Raw genomic sequence first — 23,946 nt, forward strand, 5'->3', positions numbered from 1 at the left:
TTCTCGTGAATACCTCTAGGAGTTCCTCGCAAATTCTTCCATGAATTCCTCGGGAATTCCTCCAGGAGTTTACCGAGAACTTCTTCAAGAGTTCCTCGGGAATTGCTCCATATATTCCGCGCGATTCCTCCAGAAGCTCCTCGAGAATTTCTCCAGGAGTTCCTCGGGAGTGCCTCGGGAAGTCCTCCAGGAGTACCTAGGGAATTCTCCACGAATTCCTCGCGATTTCTTCCAGGAGTTCTTCGGGAATCTCTCCAGAAGATTCACGGGTAGACCTCCAGGAGTTTCTCGAGAATTCCTAAATAATATCATTGGGAATTTCTCAAAGAGCTCCTTGGGAATTTCTCCAAGAGCTCCTTGGGAATTTCTCCAGGAGCTCCTTGGGAATTTCTCCAGGAGATCCTCGAGAATCCCTCTAGCATTTTCTCGGGGAGGACTTTCAGGAGTTTATCAGAAGTTCAACTGGATGTTCCTATGGAACCTCCAGTTACTCCTGACGAAATTTCTGAGGAACTCCTGGAGGAATTTTTGGAAACTTATGGAGGAATTCCCGAGGTGGAATTTCCTAGGAATTTCTGAGGAAATCCTGGAGGAACTACTGACGATTTCCAGGAGGAATCCCTAAGGATCTTCTGGAGAATTATCCGAAGATCTTCTTGAAGGATTACCCGAAGATCTTCTTGAATAATTCTCGAGGAACTCCTGCATGAATTCCCGAGGACCTCCTGGACGAATTCTTGAATAACTCCTGGAGGAATTTCCGATGAACTCTAGGACGATTTTCCGAGGATCTTCTGGAGGTATTTCCGAGGATAAACTGGAGGAATTTTTCGAGAGATTCCGGGAGGAATACCCGTGGAACTCCTGGATGATTTTTCGGATTTCTTTGTAGAATTCGTGGAAATAAATTCGAGAAACTTCTTTAGGTATTTTCGAGAAAAACCACGAAAAGTACTAGGGAACACCTGGAGAGAACCATGCATAATTGCTGGAGGAGTTCTTGATGAACTTCTGAAGTAAATTTCATGGAAATTCTGGAGGGAATTTCCTGGGAAATTCCTGAACAAATTCTCGGGGACTCTTGGAGAAATTTCCATGAAACTCCTGAAACTCCCCGTGGATTTCCTGGAAGAATTTTCCGAAGAACTCCTAGAGGAAAGTCCGAGGAACTTCTGGAAGAATTCCTGAGGATCTTCTGGAGGAATCCTCGAAGAACTCCTGAAGGAATTCCCGAAGAACTCCTGGAGGAATCTTCCCGAGGATTTCTACTAGGAATATCCACGGATCTCCTGGAGGAATTCCCGAAATACTTCTGGAAGAGCTCCCGTAAAACTCCTGGAAGAATTCAAGAAGAAATTGTGGAAGAATTCCCGAAAATTTCCTGAAGAATTCCCCAGACACTTCTGGAAGAAATCCCGAGAGACTGCTGGAGGAATTCCCGAGGAACTTCTAAAGAAATATTCGAGAACCTACTGCAGAAATTCCCAATTGTCTTCTGGAGGAATTCCCGAAGAACTCTTTGAGGAACTCCTTATGAGCTCAAGAATGAATTCCCGAGGATCTTCTGGAAGAATTTCCGGATTTTTTTTTGAGAATTTCTTGGATATAAATCCGAGGAATTATGCATTATTGCTGGAGGAGTATTCGGAAGACTTCTGAAGTAAATTTCGTGGAAGTTGTAGATGAAATTTCCGGATAATTTATGAAGTTAATAAAAAAAAAATCGTTGAGAAATTCCCTGGGAAATCCCGGAGGGACTCTACCACAATTACTGCAGCAATACTTCGGTTGCTTCTAAGGGGATTTCCGTAATATTCTTGGAGAATTCATGAAGGGATTTCCGGAGAAATTCCTGGAGAAATTCTCTAAGACTCGTGGAGAAATTTCCATGAAACTCATTAAGGAATTTCCTTGGAGCTCCAAGATACTCTACACTCTCTGGGACTTTTGTAGAAATTGCCTGGATTTTTTTGCAGGAATTTCTAAAGAACTGATGGTGGAATTTCCGAAGAACTCTTGGAGAAATTTCCAAGGGATTCCTGGATGAATTCGCGAGGATATTCTGAAGGTTTTTTAGTAGAAATAAATCCGAGGAACTTCTTGAGGAATTTTTGGAAAACCCTTGAAATATTCGAGGGAAATCTAGAGGAAACCATGCATTATTGCTGGAAGATTTCTTGGGAAACTCTAAGTAAATTTCATGGAAGTTCAGGAGGGAATTTTCGAATCATTTATGTTAATATTTTCAGTAAAATCATGGAGAAATTCCCTGCGTAATCCTGGAGGAATTCTACCCCAAATGCTGCAATAATTCTTCGAAGGTTCTTGGGGAAGCCATGGATGAATTCCTGAGAAACTCCTGGAGAATTTCTCGAAGACTCCTGGAGAAGTATATCTGGAAACTTGGAAAGTAATTTCCGAGGTACTTCTGTAAGAATGTCTGAAGAGACTTCCCGGTGAGCTTAATAAATTTGTTAGGAAGCTTTGTCAGGAATCACAAAAAAAAAAAACTGGAGGAATCCCAGAAGAAACTCTTGAAGGGGTTTCAGACTCTTGGAGGAATTACAACGCCTTTCTTGATATAAAATGTCATCACGCATTATTACTTAATATAGAGCGCAGTGAGAACATAGCATAAATTTTGATTTTCAACATTAGTTTTATACCAAAGCCACAATATGGTGTGTGAAGACATGTGAAGACATTTCAACGTGCCTTGCGAAGACATTCGAAAATTCCACCTGGCATCCCTGTAGTATCAACCTTTAATATGTGAAAGTTGGCGTTTACCGCACGTCTCCAAGTAGCTGTCTCGTAACGGAAACTTTTAACGGACGAACATAGACGCGATGTGATAGAAAGATGGGAGCAGGATTTCGAAGAGCACTTGAATAGCACGACGAACGTAGGTACGAGGGACCGAGGCAACGGTAGAAACAACTATATCAGTACAGCTGAGGGCGAAAATTAAACAACTACCACGCTGAGGGAAATTAAGGATGCTATCCACCTGGTCAATAACAGCAGAGTAGCTGATAAGGATGGCATCTTAACCAGTGCCGGATTTAAGCTTCGGGGGGCCCGGGGCAAACCGTATAAACTGCCGTTCTAAGCATATCTGTCCCATGTTGATTTTCTGCATTTTTCACTTTTTTCCTCCTATCAGTATAATTGTATGTGTATTTTTATGTAAACTTGTAAAAGTCCTTAGTTTGTTCTGAAATTTCGAAAATAAAGGCTAAGCCATATTGTCCCACTTATGCATTTCCAAGCATATACAAACTTATATGTCCCACTACAAGAAACACAGTCAAACACCGCGAAAAGTAAGCGTAGAAATTTCAAATTTGCGGTGTGTTTCACGGCATAACTGTCCCGCTGGGAAGTATTTATTCAAACATGAAATGTTTTTTTTTTGCGTTAAAAAAGGCAACTTCACTGATTCCTCTTCAGATATAATCCATTTCAATATGTAGAAATACGGCTGCGTGTGCCGTTGTGGTACTGTAGTTGTTGGTCAATTAGAAAAATACGTTATTAACTTTAATCGCAGTTTTCTCAGTTGCACATTTTCGAACATGGTACAGATATGCTTAGAACGGCAGTAAAGTAGGCTCCCAAAAACAAGATTTTTAATATGTAAACCGTACATTGACGCTTTCTATGCAATGTTGTTTATTGTTCGTTTTTTTAGCTGATTTTTGCGGTTTAGAAAGAACATATGTCACTCAACTGTTTTGTTCATTCGAATGATGAATATTTCATTCTTTTATGATAAAATATTAAAAACTTTCAATTGAATTTCTCCAAAATATCGACCGATTATTTAAACAAATGAAAAAAAAAAAATGTTACGAACATGCATTCTAATATTTATGCTATAATGTCAAGATTTTGCATACAGGTTTACAGCGTACATGTAATCTTATTCACATTGCCCCCATTGTCCCCCCCCCCCCTTAAATCCGGGCCTGATCTTAACTGAAGGCTAAATCGTGCAACCGTCAAAAACGCAGGTCTTTAAAGTTGCCTCTATATACCATTTTTACTTACCCGAATTTCCCAGCAAACAGCTTCCAGTTCATCATCCTTGGTAAGCATCCCGTCTCCGGAAGCCAAGCTCACTCCTACCAAAGCAAAAAATGGTGTTGAATCTCCGAACATTAGGCTAAAATGAGACACAAAACAGAAAATATATTGAGTACAGTAAAGTGCACTCCAACCTAATTCTCTTACCGTTTGGCCGCCTGCTGCCGGAGCTCGGCCGAGTATGGATTGGTCACCCGGTTCAGCACATTATCAACAAACAGGCGCCGCGCTTGGTTTCCGAAGCGAAGGAAACTGTTGGTCCGCAGATGCTGGCCAGTCAGTTCCGGCCGTTTGAGCGCTCCGCCAGCTTTGAGTTCGCTGGGAATGCTCCGGTTGCGGCCGTTGTCCAAAATGTTGACGTGAATGTCTCGTTTGAAGTAGCTCTGAACCAACAATCGACCATGTTTGTAAATTCGCGTCGTCAGCAGCCGAAACGACATTTTCTTTTTGCGTAATTTCTTTCAACCTCGCTCCCTTCCCAGGTAGGGTTTCGTTTGCTGCTCGACGCCTAGATTTGAAATCACTTTTCTGCACGGAAGATGAAATCTTTGCAACACAAGATATCAGAAATTGAAAGCTATTTCGCCGTTTTTACAAGTTTGTAGTTCAAATTCACTTACCGATGGATATTTGTAGGCTTTTTCCAAACAAATTTACCACTTTTCACAAACTACGACAAGTTTTCAAGCAATTTTCGAGAAATTTTCATTGTTTTTGTTTTTGTTTGAACGACAGCTGTTCTGACTTATCGCCCACTGAAAAAATAACGGAAGCTAGTTCGGGTGACCAGTGGATTTTGACAGGTGTTTTCCGTTAAGCACGGGTTACACTTGTTGTTTACGTTTCGCAGGTTTCGCCGTCGCCGCCGAGTTCGATTTAGTTCTTCGGCTGTTTGCAACTGCTGGACTGGAACCAGTTGTTGCATTTATTAAATTTTTTGTTTGTAAAATTCAACATGAATAACTTTATCAAACAATTCAAAAACTCGCTCAAGGTGAGTAGGTTATCAAGCAGATTCCATTCCCTTATAAAACTTCAAAATTACCCCCTAATTTTAGCTTCCGCGGATCGTTGTTCTCGGAAACGAAAGTTGCGATCTAGATTCCGCCGTTAGTAGCATCGCCCTCGCTTTCCATCTGTCCAAGACACCGGTGGAATTCCTGCAGTCGGTCAAGGGATCGGATTGCATCATACCGGTGCTGAATGTAACTCGCGAAGACCTACCGCTAAAAACGGAAGTTGTCTACTATCTCCAGGAGAATCGCTTTGAACTGAACGATTTGATATGCAGGGACGAAATCCAACTGCCGGAGGTAAGTGGTGACACGTCCTTCGTGCTGGTGGATCACCATGTGTCCCAGTATCGGGCCAATGTGGTCGGTGTGGTTGACCACAGGCCGTTTGATTCGAGCTCGATGCTGAATGGAGGGATATTCAAGTGCATTGAACAGGTTGGTTCTTGTGCCAGTTTGGTGACAAAAATTGTTGAAGATTCCGGTACTTTAAGGGGCAAGTCTGCTGATACGGCTGATCTGCTTAAGTTCCTGTACGGTGAGTATCTAAATTTGATGGTGTTATTCATCTTTTGATGGCTAGGGGCAGGAACATATTATATACAATAGGGTGGGTGATTGATCAGATTCAATCAGATCGATGTTTTTAAGGAGCCGTTTTGTGGTTCCAAACAACTGTGTAAAATTTAAGCTTGATTGGTTTGGGGCTGTTCATAAACCACGTAGACCAAAATTTGGCCATCTCAGCCTATTATTTCTGTTCTTTGGACTGCAGGTCCAATCGTTTTAGATACGGTAAATTTCTCCAAGGAAGCCGACAAAGCTCGTCCGTTAGATTACGAAATGGCCCAGGCAATAGAACAGTATCTCAACATCGAAAGCAGCGAAGAAACTCGTCGAACATTGTTCGATCAACTGGTCGCTAAACGAAGCGACGTTTCTAGTCTCAATAGTTCGCAAATTTTGTCCAAAGATTTGAAAATTGTTTCAAAGAGAGGTCGTATCGTAGCCATACCCGGGTATCCCATGTTGGTTCAGGACTATGTTAAGCTGGAAAATGCTGCCCAAAGTGTGCAAGCATTTGCACGGAAATTCGGTTGCAACATAATCGTTCTTATGGGTATGAAGGTCAACTCGGAAAACGGAAGCGTAAGGCGTGATTTGGGAATAATCAACATAAATGATCTCAATCTGCAAAAACAGGTAATTCACATATTACAAAAGTAAATATTTTCTTGTTTTTTTATTCAAATCTTTTCCTCATAGATTGTTTCTGCGATAATCTCTAATGCAGTGATTGACTTCAATGTCCAAAAACTTGACAATATTAGTTTCCTCGAAGGAGAGTTTTATGAGCAAATGAATATAAAAGCTTCAAGAAAACAGCTTCTGCCCTTAATCAATGATGTGCTTGATAATATATGCTGATTTGAATTTCCTCTGGTTTCCATTACCCGAAGATATCACAGCCGATAGAAGAACCTTGAAGTACTATCTCAGTCCGAAGCCTTAATTAAAAGTAAATAAAAAGTTTAGAAACTGCAAGAATTTATAGCATTTTAAACATTTTTAAAGACAAGGTGTAAATAGTGGACGTTATCCTCCCTGAACGAAAAATGCTACCGTGACCGGTCCTAATTCTGCGCAGTCCCTAATTCGGCGCACTTTCTCGAATATACCACAAAATCACGGACGGTTCGATTTGGAATTTGTTACAGCTGATTGAAATTGAAAAAGTCTTAGATGCGCAGAATATGGGCCCTCCACGGTACTTGTGAGGATCACTTGAAGGTGGGATGAAAGATCATTATTTTTTAATATTCGTGTTTGTGAATTTGTTTTGTTTGCGTTCGTATATTATGCATTCGTTTTTAAATAAAAAAAAAACATTTTTTAAGAAGAAAATGTTTGTTAATTGTGGGTTATTTACAACCAAGGAATTGGCATCCCTATCCCACCAATGCAATGTTTTCGTAGCCAGCATAACAGCGGCTCAAGCGTAGGGCTCAAGCTGACAACCAATCTTTCAACACAGCAGCATAATTTTAATGCGGGGTAAGAAAACAAGAAGACCATAACAGTCCCCTGTTTACAACATACATCGGAAGTGACGAATATGATAGTGCATCATTAGCAAATATACTATCCGAGGTAACCACTAAGCACTGTTCTGAGCATTATAACCACAGTCTGTGGGCCCACCCTTCCCAGCTTTCCGGGACGCCTGACTGGGGTCCGACTTGCCGGCATTACTGCCGACCTTCGGGGTTACTGCCCGCCTAGCCTTGCGGGCGCCGCCAGACAGCTCCTCACCTGACGGCTGCCTCACTCGCTTCTGCGATTGCTTGTCACGACAAGCAGTCGCACCCGCCGCACTTTTTGAACTGCCGGCGAAAGCGAAGGCCTCAGTCTGGGTAGACTTCGTATCCCTTGCTTTAGCCGGTCCCGCAGCCGCCACAGCTTTCACGAGTTTTTCGTGATTCTGCTTGGCATCATCAATCGACTTTCGAAGTCGCAACAGGGCCGTTTTTGATGGCGGGGACCGATAGCATAGTCACGACGAGTGGACACACAGCGAAGGGGAATCGGACTGAGACCGGCGGAATAATAAACACGCGGAAACTACGGTATAAATGATTTAATAAACGAATAGCGAAAAAGTACACGTTTGCTCTCGGCGAGTTATTGGCGCGAACTGATGTTCGATGGTCGGCAGGGTTGCCGTTTATGCTGCGATGTTCAAGGGGTGCGCGGATGTAGCGGAGGGTAATCATCGCTCTCCACACTCCTCCTCGATGTGCAGCCTCCGCAATCGAAGTTACTCTAATCCAAGGAGACCACAGAAGCGGTCGTGCTTCGTCGGTCCCAACGGTTTTGTCAAAATATCTGCGGTCATCAGCTCAGTCGGACAGTATTCCAGCGCAACTTGATTCTTTTGGCAAAGCTCCTGGACGAATTTCTCCCGCGTATCAATATGTTTGGACCTACGACTGGATCTCTCTGTCCGGACGAACGCGAGGCATCCTTGATTGTCCTCCTTGATAGTTGTTGGTTCCGCTTGGCGCTCTCCGAAGTCAGCAAGCAGCTGTCGTAGCCAGATAGCCTCCTGGCAAGCCTCACTGAGCGCCACGTATTCGGCTTCCATGGACGACAGTGTGACGCTTGTCTGTCCACGGCTGGCCCACGAAATGGTAGCTCCTCCGAACTGAAACGCGAACCCAGATGTTGATCGTCGACTTCGCAAATCGCCGGCCCAGTCGGCGTCCGAATATCCCGACAACGGTTCTTCGAACGCACCGCCCAAGCGCAGGCTGCAGCTCTTTGTCTTCTGTAGATAGCGCAGGACACGCTTGGCGGCTGTCCAGTCCGACTCTGTAGGAGCAGCGAACTTCCGCCCGAGAATGGCCGCACTGTTGGCGATATCCGGTCTGGCCACTACGGACAAGTACAGCAGGCTTCCCACGACGCTTCTGAACTTTTCAGGATCTTTCAACGGTTCACTTTGATCTTCGGTCTTCAAATACCCCGGATCCATGGGAGATTTGGCCGGTTTCGCGTCATTCATTCCTGTAGTCTTCAGCAGTTCCTCGATATGGTTTTGTAGACGAATTCTGTATCCTTGTTCATCCCGACGGACTTCCATGCCAAGGAAGTGGCGGACATCTCCTAGACAGGTCAGATCAAATTCTTCACCGAGACTCCGGATCACCTTCTGCAACTCCTATTCATCGGACGAAGCGACGAGCATATCGTCTACGTATACCAGCAGGAACACGCTGGTTGCACCACTCTTCCTCACGTACATACACGGATCGGAACTTGATTGTTTGAATCCCAGTTTCGTTAGCGTATCGTGCAGGCGCTTGTTCCAACAGCGCGCCGATTGGCGCAGCCCGTAGATGCTTTTCTGCAATTTACAGACGAGACTCTCCTGCCCTAGCGCCGCGCAGCCGGGCGGCTGGCGCATGAAGACTTCTTCCTCCAGGACTCCGTTCAGGTAGGCAGTCTTAATATCCAAATGCTTCACTGCCATACCACGCTTGCCCGCAACCGCCAGAAACGTCCTCAACGTCGCATGCCTTGTGACTGGAGCGTACACATCCTCGAAGTCTTCTCCGAACCGCTGTGTGTAACCTTGAGCCACAACTCTGGCTTTGTGCTTCACGATCTTTCCTTCTTCGTCACGTTTCAGCTTGAATACCCACTTGGAGCCTACCAACTTCTTGCCTTTTGGTAACGGTACAAGCACGCAAGTGTGGTTCCGGCGATGCGATTCCAGCTCATCTTCCATCGCGGCTCGCCAATCAGCACTCTCCAAGGCTTCTTTGTAGTTCACGGGTTCCTGAGTAGCGCACGCTGCTGTGCCCAGGGATGGCATTCACCATTTGCAAAGAGTTACATTCACTTGCTACTATCTCAGTTCATAAGCATGCTATCAAAAAACAATGTATGGATGACTTTTACCTTGTAGTTTTATCTGAAAGTTTTCCGAATATCATAAGGGTCGCAGTCGCATGCTTAACTCGTGAGCGAGCAGTGAAAGCAACTCTCCACGCCGTGAATGTAATTTACATTCACGGCGTGGAGAGTTGCTTTCACAGCTCGCTCACGAGTTAAGCATGCGTGTGCGACCCTTATGATATTCGGCAAATTTTCAGATAAAACTACAAGGTAAAAGTCATCCATACATTGTTTTTTGATAGCATGCTTATGAACTGAGATAGTAGCAAGTGAATGTAACTCTTTGCAAATGGTGAATGCCATCCCTGGCTGTGCCTACCGCATAATCCAGCACATAGTCCTCCAGATGTCGCGGTGCTACACCACGAGTTGCCCGCTGCGGGCGGCGCGCGTGTTCCACATGTACTGGAGCTTCATCCTCGGCGTCTTCAAAATCTTCCGCATCGGACGCGTCGTTGAGCTCCTCCTTCCTCTGGTTCTCCTTCTCGCTAGAAGCCGGCCGATCCCGTTCGCCAGAGCGCTTTTCCGGTGTCGACGTTGAGATTTCTACTGTTGATGTCCTATTTCCCAACTCGAGAAAACGAGCGTCGCGACTAACGGTAATCAAATCGGTTTCGCAGTCGACGAACCGATAAGCCTTATGCTCCATCGAATACCCCACAAACTCCAATTTGCGGGATTTGCTGTCTAGTTTGCTGCGCTTCTGGTCCGGAACGTGTACGAAGGCTTCGGCACCAAATACCCGGAGATGTGCCAAGTCCGGCTTACGCCCCCACCAGAGCTCGAACGGTGTTTGCTGGAGCGACCTCGACGGTAAGCGGTTCTGCAGGTATGTTGCCGTAAGCACAGCTTCACCCCAGTAACGCTTGTCCATACCGGCATCGAGAAGCATGCAGGTAGCCATCTCTGTTATCGAGCGGTTCTTCCGCTCAGCCACGCCGTTTTGCTGAGGCGAGTACGGCGCGGTGAACTGCGGCTTGATCCCTTCAGAACGATAGAAAGCCTTCAACTCGTTGTTGTTGAACTCCCCGCCGCCGTCGGAGCGGATCACGCGAACCTTCCTTCCAAACAGGGTCTCCGTCCATCTCACGTATTCCTTGATGAGCTCCGTCGCTTCCGATTTCTGCTTCAGTAGATAGGTAACCGTGAAGCGGCTATAGTCGTCTTTGAGATGCATTACGTAGCGATTTCCACTGGGCGTTGTCGTTTTCATCGGGCCGCATAGGTCCGTGTGGACGATGTCGAGGACCCGATCTGCCTTCCGCTCGGTAACTGGAGGAAACGGCAGCCTTGCCGACTTTCCTTCCATACAACATTCACATACAAGACGTAAACCACAGTCGCTTACCTTAATGCCCGTAGCAAGGCCTTCCTTGACGACTCGCTCAGCGGCGGCCCAATCTCTGTGGCCCAACCGCCGGTGCCATTGATGCTGGCAGTTTACGTTGTGCTCACCCGTCGACGCCTTGTTGGATTCCTCGATCGTCCGCAAGTAGTACAGGCCACCGTAACGACAGCCAGTCGCAACGACAGCTCCTCCTGCATCCATGATTCGGCAACCGTCACTATTAAAGTTCACTTCAAGTTTCTTCTCGGCTAGCTTCGCCACCGAAATCAAGCTGGTCGCGAGACCAGGCACGTATTTCATGTCACTCACTTCGATTCTGACCGGCTCACCACGGTCGTTCACTCCGCGAAGCACCCCACTACCATCTCCAAGGATTTCCGTCTTCTTCCCATCGGCGAGCGTGATCCACCCACCAGCAAAGTTTTTCAACGAGTCAAAGAATCCACGATCATTGGTCATGTGGGCGCTCGCCCCACTGTCCACAATCCACGCGCGCGAGCTCATTTCGTCACCACCGGTAAATGCCACATTTCGTCCCTCACTATGCACTGCCTTTGCCTTCGGGTTTTCTTTTTCACTTCTAGAGCCGTTTTCTTCTTTCACTGAGGCCCTATATTTCCGGCAATCACGGCGCAGGTGACCCGGCTTCTTACAAAAATGGCACACGCGACTCTCTTTCGACTTTTCCACCGAACGCATCGCTTTTTCCGTTTTCGAGCCGGCACTTTCGCGTTCCAAGCGACGATGGAACTCGTCCATCAATTTCGATTTGACGATGTCAACCGAAATATCGTCATCAGCCCGATTGTCTAAAGCGGTCACAATCCCGTCGAAGGAGGGTGGCAGACTACACAAAATCATACAGATTTTGGTGTCTTTATCGAGTTCGGTACCCGCGGCATCTAACCGATCGAAAAGTTCATCGAGTTCCCGCAAGTGTTCTTCGAGATTACCGCGTTCCGACAGATTCGACGCACACAGCTTTTTAAGCAGCGAAACCCGTACCGATCGCGTTGATTTCTGATGGTACGATTTTAGAGAAGCGAACACGTCACGCGCAAGAACACTGTTTTTCACGATGGGCAACTGATTATCATCAATCGACAAAATGATCGTTGCCTTCGCTCTTCGGTCAGCTTTGACCCACTCATCGTCCAGGAGGTAATCTGCCGGGACGGGTTCTTCCACTACGTGCCACAGGTCCTCTCGCTGTAGCAACATTTCAATTCGCACCTTCCATGTCTGCCAATTGGTGCCGTTCAGTTTTGTTATGGCAAACTTGGCATCCGACATGGTTCTTCTTCTTCTTCGCACACGGCACTAGCAGAAAGCGTTTGCAATCGTAATCGCCCTTCACAGGAGAGCTTTTTCACAGAGCTTTTTCTCCGCCTGCCGCTCGCAAGGCGACACTACGGCGACTTCACACTACCACAGGCAAACACTTTTGTTCTTCGCGATACTCCGACCGACGCCAGCGACCGGATTATTTTCACCACCGATTCCGTCTCAATTGATCACTTCCTGGGACCATCACCTGATGGCGGGGACCGATAGCAGAGTCACGACGAGTGGACACACAGCGAAGGGGAATCGGATTGAGACCGGCGGAATAATAAACACGCGGAAACTACGGTATAAATGATTTAATAAACTAATAGCGAAAAAATACACACGGTAAAAAATCTACACGCTCGATGTAAGGGAAAAATCCATTAACTATTCAACATCCCAATCAACATGATCAGCAATGTTTTTCCTTTGAAATCACAATGCTGTCAGTGCTGATTACAGAACCAAAACAAACCCACCGGAGAAATTAACTGAAAATCACTTCGATTTGCACTACTGTATAAAGCAGTACGATCCAAAGTGAAAAGCTATTGATTTGGTAATGACTGTTTTGGACATGAAAGTTAATATAGATGACAGGTAGTAGAAAGTGTTTCGCTTCGATACGCACCTCTCTAACAGATGTGAGGTAGTGTAGTGGGAAAACAGATGATCGTGAATCTCAAGGTCCTGGAATCGAATCTTGGGAGTCGTGAACACTTTTTTTTTTAATTCTAGTTTTGAAATCAAAATATTGTCAACTACGAATTGAAGTGAATTTTCATTTAAATTGAAGAGGCATTGAATGTTCTTTTTCGAATGACATTTAATTGATAACAAACTGATTAGACAGTAGTGCGAATTCAAGTGCCAATCAGTTTATATCAGAGTGCAGATTTTTTATCGTGCACGTAGAGTGACTGGAAGGGAGAGTGGCGTCATGTTCCCATTTTGACAGGTCTCCTGCTCGTTTGGAACAGGAATTTGTATGGATTTGACAGATGACCGCTGTTCCAATTTTGACATTGACGCCACTCTAAGTTAAAGCCACTCTACGTGCACGTTTGCTCTCGGCGAGTTATTGGCGCGAACTGATGTTCGATGGTCGGCAGGGTTGCCGTTTATGCTGCGATGTTCAAGGGGTGCGCGGATGTAGCGGAGGGTAATCATCGCTCTCCACAGTTTTCAGGTCCTTGCTAATGTTTGATTTCGTGGACGCAAAGTCGATGATTTTGCCGAGCTTGGGCAAATGCGCTAATACCGTCTTACCCCGCTGGTTCGACACGTTTTAATACGACACTTTTTAATTCGTACCCCGCTTATTCGACACATGTCGAATTAAAAAGAGTTCAAGTGTCACAGTGATGTACACTGTAAATGCAAAACAGTTTGATATTGCGCTTATACTCACACCCGCTGCAGCTCCTCTTGCAGAAGCTAATTCCGGAAGTTCTGAGTTGCTGCTATTCGATACCCAAACCGCCTGTAGACCAACCGGAATGAACTAAGGATGGTAACAATCGTAGAAAGAGTGAGCTTTTCATTCGAACCACCACAAGATCTGTTGAAATTATGCTCCATAACAAATCCGGAAATCAAAACAAAAACAAAAATAGAGTTGCCAAATTTCAATGAGCATGGTCGTGTAGGGTGACCAGTTTGTCGAATTAAAAGTTTACCCCGGTTATTCGACAAAAGTCGGTGTCGTATTAGCGGGGTAATACGGTAATACAAATAAGCTTTTTGAGATTTTTGACCAAGTGTATCATAATAAATATCTTAGCCGTCTGTCAACCGATTTGAGTTCTTTTGGCAGCAAATGAAAGCTACAACATCCTAGTATAACGTTCTGAAATTTCATTTCTGTTGAACTTTTGGTTACTAAGATATTTTTTAAAGAGTACTTAAGAGTTATATAACTAAACTTTTTGACATTTTTAACAAAGTGTATCATATTAAATATTTCAGCCGTCTGTCATCCGATTTGAGTTCTCTTGGCACTAAATGGACGCTACAACATCCTAGTAGATCGCCCAGACATTTTATTTCGAATGGACATTTGGTTACCGAGATATCTTTCAAAGAGTACTTGGGAGTAATACAGTTCAACTTTTTGACAGATGTTTAACCAAGTGTGTCATAATAAATATCTCAGCCGTCTGTCAACCGATGTGGGTTCTCTGAGCACCAAATGAAAGCTACAATATCCTTGTAGAAGGCCCGGATATTTCATATCGATTCGACATTTGATTACTGAGACATCTTTCTAACAGTATTTCAATAAATTCCTTTTTTTATTATTATATTCGTTTGTTATCTTGCACGAGCTTTTGACCAGTCTATGGGTAATTATTTTTCAATAAAGTGTACTAGCAGGTTATTGTTTTCAATAAAATTATAAATAACAAATTACAAGTAAACAGGAATTCAATGAAAACTAACAATATGTTAAATGAAAGCTTTGAATTTATATATTGTGGGAAAAACGCAAGAACTGGACAGCCAAAATAACTAGCTAATTCCAAAACTGATTAACATAGTAGATATATCATTTTTGTCCTTTTTACACCATAACCATGAACCAAGTATTTCGGAGCTAATTTATTCGATTGATTAAGAGATATTAGACAAAGTGTATCTCGCTGATTTTCTTACCCATTCAAGATCTTTTGGCAGTTAACAAAAGATACAATATGCATTCCAGAATATGTAAGCTATTTTTGAAACATGCCATACAATATTCTAGGTGTCTGGCATTTCTGGTAGTTTAATCCATGGTCCATGATGCTATTTTGGAAACCAATCTACTAGATGCCAAATCGACAATATTTTCTAGAACTTTTGGTCAATGTGTATTGTGGATTTACCGGCTAAAGACCGCCCCAGAAAGTATGGACGCAGTAAGAAAATATTGTCATTTCAAAACTATTAATGACTAGTTCCTTTTGAAGGCTACATCCTGTTGGTCAACCTATTCTCTCAGCATTTGTATTGTGGTTTTTGCAATTCCAACAGTTTGTTTCAAAATACATGAACTTCCGGCGGAACATCATCGAAAAAATGTGCACAAACTATATACAGAGTTTGAAAGGTCACTTAGGTAATGAGCAAAATATGGTGGGAGTAAGTGAGAAAACCGTACAAGTAGCAATCGGCAAACACGATGGGGATAACACGTTTAAGCATAAGCAAAAAATGGTTAAAAAATAAAAATCCTGAAGGGTTAAATTTGGATAAACAATAAATGAAAATATTTGAGTACAAGCAAAAACCTTCTAACTTACACAGAGCGGGATATGACCAAAAAAGTTACCATTTCAAATTCCAATATTTATCGTGACAAAAAACGTTTGAATTGTCGATCCTAAAGTAAGCAGAAACAGCCAAAACGAAGCCCGAAACAAAAAGCATCGGTCAGCCCCAGGCAATTGAAAACTAGGTGCGTCCATACTTTCTGGGGCAGTCTTTACTTGTGTTTCACCGGCTTCTTAAAGTATCCGTTCCAAAGTAGCCGTTTTCATATTAAAGTCAATTTAATTGTCAAAACATTAATGCCATTGGGTAGCTGGTAGCAATGAGGACTCGCGCATTTACTAAAAATGTTAAAAACACATTTTGAGTCACTCTTTTTATAAAACGGCTACTTAGGAACGGCTACTCGCTGGTTTCCAGCGAATTAAAAATAGTGTGTAGATTAAACAATCCTTTTCCGATCTACACATCACAAATTACACAGCGCAACATTTTTTTGTCTCAAGAGCAAACTTATGTGTCTCTGACAAATTTTGGGCCGCTGAATCCGCATCTAGGCTTAGATTTGATCCACCACGTCACAATTTTGAGCTATACCCCAATTTATAGGACAAAATATGCGATTTTGGGCTTTTTTGATTGCAAGCCATTTAGCATGGAAATATTTTTTTTAAGCAATCAAAGGATAAATTGGTCTATTAACATCTAAATTAATGACTCGTGCAAAATATTTCGTTTTACCAAATCAAATTTGACAGATTTAAGCATTTTATGTCACTATGTAAACTTGCATGTAACTTTTGGAGGGTGACTTGTATGGGAAATATCGTACCTATCATGAATCGCTTAAAACTATCAAATTCGATTTGGTAAAACGAAATATTTTGCTTGAGTCGTTAATATAGATGTTAATTGACCAATTTATCCTTTGATTGCTTAAAAAACATATTTCCATGCTTAATAACTTGCGGTCGAAATAGCCCAAAATCGCATATTTTGCCCTATAGATTGAGGTATAGCTCAAAATTGTGACGTGTTGGAGCAAATCTGAGCCCGGATTCGGATTAAGCGGCCCAAAATCTGTCAGAGACACATAAGTTTGCACTTGAGACAGACCAAAAGTTAATTTTTGTTACGCTGTGTTATCAAATTGTTCACTGTGCCAACGTAATAATTTAAAGAGAATGGGGCACGTTCGGTGTAGTACTAGATTTGTAGTAATGAGCTGAATTTTAGTATGGTGAGAAGGTCAATTCTCCGTTTCTGCAATAAAATGGTGCAAAAAGCGTGGGTATTATGATTCTTTGCCTAATTTGATGCTGTTTGAGCAAATCTTTGGATAACTATGTTGTTTATGTTGCAAGAAATGGAGAAAACAACAACACTGTTGCCCAAAGTTTTGCTCAAACAGCATCAAATTAGGTAAGGAATCATAATACCCACGCTTTTTGCACCATTTCATTGCAGAAACGGAGAATTGACCTTCTCACCATACAAAAATTCAGCTCATTACTACAAATCTAGTACTTCACCGATCTGTCCTATTAGCACAAAGTGAGCCTCTCTTTTACAGATTGGATTTTTAGATATGTTTGTTAAGTCCGGTACCCAATAATATTCATTACCGTGTACCGTCTACCCTCGTTGGTTTGACCGCATGTAATCTGAACACTTTTTAGTTTGCCCCCCTCTAATCTGCACATCGTTCAAACTAGAAATGGTTCAAACGTCATTCTACTAATGGAACGGTGTGAAACGGAACGCAGAACCAAAACAATACACCAAATCAGGTTGCCAGTAGTGTGTTTTTCCATGCTAACAGAGTTGCTAGACGTTCAAATTAAAAATGAACCCCGTTGGTTTGCATGAGGTGTCGTTCAAACCAACGGGGATAGATTTTTTCCGTGTAAATGGTTGTCCGACATTTCGCGGTAAACCATTTCGCGGTGGGTCATTTCGCGGTGTGTATTCTCAGGGTGTGTAAATACCATTTCGTGGTTTACGGTTTCGCGGTGTGTATTGTCGTCGCGGTTGAAACCTGAAGATACCCCACACCCGACAATCGAATTTTCTCAAAACCCATACGTGAAACCTAACGTCGGACGTAGTGCGCTGGACAGCGAACCTGGCCTTCTATCCAGCGCACTGTGCCAAACGTACGTCCGACACACGGTTTAGCAGAAAAATCGAATTTCGCGTGTCGAAAATTCCGATTTTCAACTGTACGAACAATACTGTTTCTCGGTATGACATTTCGTAACACTTATCCGCGAGCGGTAATGGCGGCAGCGGGCACAAACAACCGATTCCCTTCAACTCCAGCAAAAAAAAATATACTCAAGAGTAGGTAAATTCATCCCAAACTTGAGTTTTTTTTTTCAATCCAATTTTGACAAAAACGGCATTTACCTAAAATTGGCTTATTGGGCTAAAGTATCCCCGGTGGGTCGATGTAGCTCGCTTTGTTTTTGACAACATCGGTGGGGGAGAAAGAGAAAACAACCTAATTTTGGGTAGAAAGTTTAATCGATATGCTTACTTTTGAGTAAAATAAACCCAAAATATAGGTAGTTTTAGTTCTCCGTGTACCGTTTTCCTTTCGGCGGTGTGTTTTTATTTTTCAACAACTTGATTATTGTTGAAGCTTGTTGAAAATTGTTGAAAGCTCGTACGTCTTTTACCATCATTTTTCATATTTTCTCTTTTACACAAATGGATACACAAACAAGGCCGCTCAAAACAATTCGAAACAATTGGTGGAACAATCAGTCTGATATTGTTTCCATCATGTATTTTCCCTTCTTTTAAACTTAGGCTGTTCTTTCTAGTTATACTGGTCAAATAGTTGTTGGCATTAGGCTACTAATATTTCATTGGTACACATATTTTCCCTTCTTTAACAAATAGGCAGTTCTTTTGAATAACATTTAATAAAAGTTAATTGGCATCATTCAAGCTGTTAACTTTTTCATGAAATAATTTACCTTCTTTCGAACACAGCACGGAGAAGAATTAGTGTAGTTTGAAACAACTAAAACTTTTGTTGCATTTCTAACTAAATAACTAATTGTTTGGAAATGAAATTTTGTTGCAATAAACCAAAAAATGTCGTTTGAAACAGATGGGTGAGTTAATTGTTTTTACCTACAGAAACTCTGTTATTGGTAACTATTGTTTGGGAACAGTACATGTTCTATATTCCATGCTTGTTGGTTCATTTGTTATGATAAATAATAAGAGATGTGGGTTTAGATTTCTATGTATTTCTATGTAGGTTTAGATTCGTTATGGATTCTGAAGTATACGCCCTTTGTGTAGAAAAAAACGGCGAAATGGTACAATAATTTTATTCAAATGTCTGCGATTGTGCATCGACCGAAGGCATATTACAGTGCTATCGGCGAACATGCAGAAAGGCGACACTATTCAATCCAGTGATTCTCAACAGTACCGCGAAATAATACCGACCGCGAAATTATTAACCACAAAATGGTACAAACCGCGAAATGTAATACCGCCAAATGGGACACCGCGAAATGGGTTAAGTGGTTTACCGCGAAATGTTATACAATCATGTAAATTGCATTTTGTGTAAATTATATTTAGCGTGTTACACCGTTCTGTCAGCAAAGGACCAAAAATAAATTACGTAAGTGGGTACCGAGGATTGTTCACAATCTGCGAACTTAACTGCGAAAAAAATCGCGACCATGACGCCGCTGATAATACAGTGATAGACATTCGTTTAGCCGAGACCAAAAAATTTTCAAAAAAGTGTCAGGAAACTCATACAAAAGATTTTATGATAAAAGTTTTTTTATCATAGTGATAGTATATCTAGTACTGTTTTATAAAAATGTAATACATCACACTTACATATACACTGAAACAAAAACGAGGGTAAAAAACCTTCAAATGTCATTTTTTGCCTAGACATTCGTTTAGCCGAGCTAAATGAAAAATTGGTTTTCAATAGATTTTTTGCAATTTCGTGAGTAGATTCGTGAGTAGAGGATATACCCCAAGGCATTTAGTTTATGACGTGTTAGCAAGATACTTGACCTTAAAAGTTTATTTATTTGTGAGATTCAGAGAAATATTATAAAAAAATGTCCCGGTCAGGAGAAGCGATGATAAACAAATTTATTTAAGAAAAATGATTTCTGTAAACACTCAAACGTAAGCTAGATTAGCAGTTTTGAAAATATGACACAGAATAATTGTTAGAAATGTTCAAATTATTGCATAAACTGTCATGAAAAAATTAAGTATATTGGTTTTTGTTGGTTAAACTTTAAAATGGGATTGATTAAAGCTAAAATAAATAGTTCTGCGTTGAAATTATGACGTGCCCTAATGCCTGTGGAGTATACCTGTTTGATACTAGCATTATTAAATGAGTGAGAAGACTGCTTCGTGAAAGAACTGCAAGAACTGTCAGAATTTTTGTACCCTGTTTATTTAAAAGCTGATGTTCATACAAAAATGCATGACATGGTCAAAACATTGGTTTACTCCATTCAATCTAAAGAAATATATTATAAATGAGTCTAAGATTTCAACTACATTCATTTTTAACATGATTTATCTGAAAAGAACATCTAAATTATAAAACAAGTAGTTCATGCTAGAAATTTGAATACTTTCCGTGCCATTTCTCGAAATGTGAGCCGTCCAATGTATGTTATTTCAGCCAGAATACAGTCTAGAAGATAACGGGAGCTATTAGAAGACGTAATAGTAGTAAACGCTGTGATTTATGCAAGTGAAACCATTATATTTCATCAAAACAATACTTAAATATGTGATTTTTTGATGGCTTGCGTTATTTTTTTTGTTAAAAACATTGTTTTTCGTAGATTTTCAACCTGCATTCGTCATAAAACTTTCATTTGATTCTTTTGAAACACTTCCGATAAAAAAAACTACATCAAATCTCAATTTGGAAGCATTTACAATATTATGACATATTTATATGAGATGCATGTAAAATTAATATGCAACACTTCCGAAAACGATCTAATTCATGATGTACAAGTCGATCGATAATGCAGGTCACCATACAAAATGATTTTGTTGGATATTTTTCGAAATTTGTTAGTTTTTTATTATGGAATTCCAAAAATTGTGTAATTCGGCTAAACGAATGTCTAGGCAAAAAATGACATTTGAAGGGTTTTTACCTTCGTTTTTGTTTCAGTGTATATGTAAGTGTGATGTATCACATTTTTATAAAACAGTACTAGGTATGCTATCACTACGATAAAAAAGTTTATCATAAAATCTTTTGTATGAGTTTCCTGAGACTTTTATGAAATTTTTTTGGCCTCAGCTAAACGAATGTCTATCACTGTACTGAATACAACAGCATGATCACTCGTGGGTTGACTGTCTATCATACCCGTAAGTATGTTTAATATTTTTCCTGTGCAGTCAGATCGTCTGTCGTTCTCAAATAACGAGTCGATTTTGATATCCTTGAATGGGGATGTCAAGCTAAACAAAATAATATGAAACGAGCTCACCAGACTAGTTTTTCATGTAAGACTTCACTTTGATCACTTATCATAGTTTGACAACCACTGCACTGGCTTAAACGAAGGCGTACTGATTCTGGAATTATGGCACTTCATTGAACATTGAGCCAGGTAGCCAAACATGAAGTATAACTACATACAACCTAGGTCGCGCGGCATTTTAGTTTGTCAGCCAATCAGGTGGTCGAACGGGTATGGGTCATCGAAAGAAAGAATTCCCCTTGCGGTTAAGGTACACTGTTTTCTTTATTCGCACTGCTAATCAAGATTCCACAGCCGTATAATCTATCGACGCATTCCACAACAGACTGATATCGGATGCGCTTCGGACGCGATTGGAGAAAAAGAACAGCAAATTGCTGGCATCTATCGAACCATTAATAATTCGTTGCGTTTCTTTGGGCGTGAGGTATAAATGCGCACCGTAGTGGATAATGCTGCTTGAAGATGAGGTGTCGGTGTGAGGATTTGAATCCAGCAATCTACGAACAGCGTCTTTCGAGAAAAGGATTGGCGCGTGGATGTTGCACTGTCCTAGATATTTAGCTTCGTCTATCGCTTTATTATTCGAAGCTTTTGCGCATATCGTTGTATGACTTCGCGGCAATCGTTGATTTATGGCAGTTATAATTTGAGGTGTGTTGATAAAGTGCATGTCGTTGGTAATTAGTAGATAGTCACCCGGAACACATTGGTGATAGAAATGCTTCAGGTGTCGATGAATAAAACGCTCATGTTCATTTTGAAGCCCTGGTAGCTTGGTTAACGCAAACTTGATTTGCACTGTAGGGTAGCTCTCGACGAAAGCCCACGTGTCTCTGATGGCTTGGCGAACTTTTCTGTTCGATTTGGGTGACTGCACTAGTATGAATAGCTTCGTATGCTTATATTGGTCACATTTCTCACTAGTATCGTTAAACTTAGTCCAACTAGAACTTTGCCGCATACTTTTGAACTGATCTAATAGCTTATCATTATCACGATTTATCACAGTTTCGGGTTCGTAGGCCAACTGCACACTGGTCACGATTATGAGCGACAATGCAGTTATCACAGTAATCACACAAAAGAGGGTAAACTTCTCAAAAAACCGTGTCATATTGTGAGTGTATTTGCCAAACAGTGTCGTGCTTATTGCAGTGGAAAGCTTGTAAACAACTGATTGTGTCTGGCTGGAGCACCGGCAACGGTGTTTGGGTGGGTGGTTTCTACTGGTTGGTCAAGTACCCGTCGTCGCTTGAATCCGCTGTGAATACCTATATTTGCTTTATGTAAGATACACATTCTAGCACATACTTAGCCAGGGGTTCCCAATCAGTTTTGGATTACTAGGTTACGCTAATTTAACTAGCCATAGAATGTGCAGGGGAATAATAAATTTGGGAATTGGTTTATATAAGGTACACTGAGGTAAGTTGAAACGGGTGGGGTAAGATTTATTATTTTATCAAGATAAAAAATTTGAATGTCATGTTACATAGTTCGTGAATCAGACAACTATTTGTGAGTATATGGGATGATCTTATTAAATTTTAGTAAAAATAAAAAGAAATGAATTGTGTGTGTCCAGTCCGGTACCCAATAATATTCATTACCATGTAGTTTTTCCGTGTAAATTACCTTTTGTGTAAATTATATTCAGCGTGTTACACCGATCTGACAGGAAAAGGACTAAATATAAATTACATAATGGGTACCGAGGATTGTTCACAATCTGCTAACTTGACTGCGGAAAAAAATCGCGGCCATGACTCCGCTGGCACCACTTTGAACAAATTTCATTAAAAACATCGTCACGAAAACGTAATCGCCTAATGCTATTTCTCTGTGATAACAATGTTATGTCATATTAACGAGATACAGTAAAAAGGTCAGCTCAATCAGAGCATTGGTGGCGGAGAATGAAATGAATGAGGGAAGCAACTTTGTTTAAGAATAGGACAAAAATCGATTTGAAATCGTCAGCCTTGTATAGAAAGTCGAAAAACCCGCTCTACTGTTTCTTTTTTCTTCATGTTATCGAACTCAAGCAAGATTCTACACAAACTACGTAGTGTTAACAATGCCTCGTACAAAGAGAGCTCTCCCATAGTGTGAGGTATCATGACTACACAAAAAATATCGATTACGCGTTCTCTGAAAAATTTTTGACGTTTCAAATAAATACTAGGGTTTATCAGAGTTCCTCTCCTCTTCTTGGCGTAACGTCCTCCTGGGACAAAGCCTGCTTCTCAGCTTAGTGTTTTATGAGCACTTTCACAGTTATTAACTGAGAGCTTCCTCTGCCAATGACCATTTTGCATGTGTATATCGTGTGGCAGGCACGAAGATACTCTATGCCCAAGGAAGTCAAGGAAATTTCCTTTACGAAAAGATCCTGGACCGACCGGGAATCGAACCCGTCACCCTCAGCATGGTCATGCTGAATACCCGTGCGTTTACCGCCTCGGCTATATGGGCCCTCGGTTTATCAGAGTTAACGATTTCGAATAATACAAGAAAGCAACAAAGTTATAAGAAACTATGAAATAAGCTTTCTAACAGTTGTTGCTGATTTTATTTCAAAAAATATATCCATGGAAAACATTTAATTAAACGTTTTCAAGATTTTTTCTGTACTGGTGGTACCTAATGCAATTGCAGTGATACAATTTGTTGGCACCCCTAGCGCCGACTCTGTTATCCTTCTACTGTCAAAGGCTCGGGTCTAACTGCCACGTATACCGAGACTGTCATCGTTCGTTCACCACGAGTAGAAGTACCGCAACGTGCGCGTCCAGTATATTTTAATTCGTACTTTATTTGTATATTCGCTTTAATAAAGTTATTGTTTGTTACGAGTCATAATTCTCGGCCTTATTTCCCATCGTAACAAAGTGGCGACGAGTCTGCGGAATTTTCGCGTCGTGTCTATTTT

General features: G+C 41.7%; 3 protein-coding genes across 3 annotated transcripts in view; 1 reads left to right on the forward strand and 2 right to left on the reverse strand.

Moving 5' to 3' along the window:
• Positions 1-4,853, reverse strand: part of LOC109404477 (serine/threonine-protein kinase Pink1, mitochondrial) — a 40,412-nt gene extending 35,559 nt beyond the window's left edge. The window contains exons 1-3 of the mRNA XM_029863180.2: positions 4,710-4,853; positions 4,237-4,635; positions 4,054-4,168 (exon numbers count right to left, since the gene is read on the reverse strand). Coding sequence (XP_029719040.2) covers positions 4,054-4,168; positions 4,237-4,529 — 408 coding nt within the window. The 5' untranslated portion in view covers positions 4,530-4,635; positions 4,710-4,853. The remainder of the gene's footprint in view (positions 1-4,053; positions 4,169-4,236; positions 4,636-4,709) is intronic.
• Positions 4,854-4,920: 67 nt separating this feature from the next.
• LOC109406293 (exopolyphosphatase PRUNE1) lies at positions 4,921-6,536 on the forward strand. The gene is made up of 4 exons (XM_019679378.3): positions 4,921-5,083; positions 5,148-5,640; positions 5,878-6,305; positions 6,369-6,536. The coding sequence occupies exons 1-4, from the start codon at positions 5,045-5,047 to the stop codon at positions 6,528-6,530; spliced, it is 1,122 nt and encodes a 373-aa protein (XP_019534923.2). The 5' UTR covers positions 4,921-5,044; the 3' UTR covers positions 6,531-6,536.
• A 1,384-nt stretch (positions 6,537-7,920) lies between these two features.
• Positions 7,921-8,667, reverse strand: LOC134290544 (uncharacterized). Its single transcript, XM_062857705.1, has one exon. It carries the CDS (start codon positions 8,665-8,667, stop codon positions 7,921-7,923), a length of 747 nt encoding a protein of 248 aa, XP_062713689.1.
• Positions 8,668-23,946: the final 15,279 nt, after the last annotated feature.

This window comes from Aedes albopictus, chromosome 3 (assembly GCF_035046485.1).
Source record: "Aedes albopictus strain Foshan chromosome 3, AalbF5, whole genome shotgun sequence".
NCBI lineage: Eukaryota > Metazoa > Arthropoda > Insecta > Diptera > Culicidae > Aedes > Aedes albopictus.

Excerpts from the sequence above, each read along its gene's own strand:
- LOC109406293 (XM_019679378.3), top strand. The coding sequence starts at position 5,045 with ATGAATAACTTTATCAAACAATTCAAAAACTCGCTCAAG. Across the intron at positions 5,084-5,147 it reads AATTCAAAAACTCGCTCAAG|CTTCCGCGGATCGTTGTTCT; the intron begins GTGAGTAGGTTA and ends CCCTAATTTTAG. Across the intron at positions 6,306-6,368 it reads ATCTCAATCTGCAAAAACAG|ATTGTTTCTGCGATAATCTC; the intron begins GTAATTCACATA and ends TTTTCCTCATAG.
- LOC134290544 (XM_062857705.1), bottom strand. The coding sequence starts at position 8,667 with ATGAATGACGCGAAACCGGCCAAATCTCCCATGGATCCGGGGTATTTG.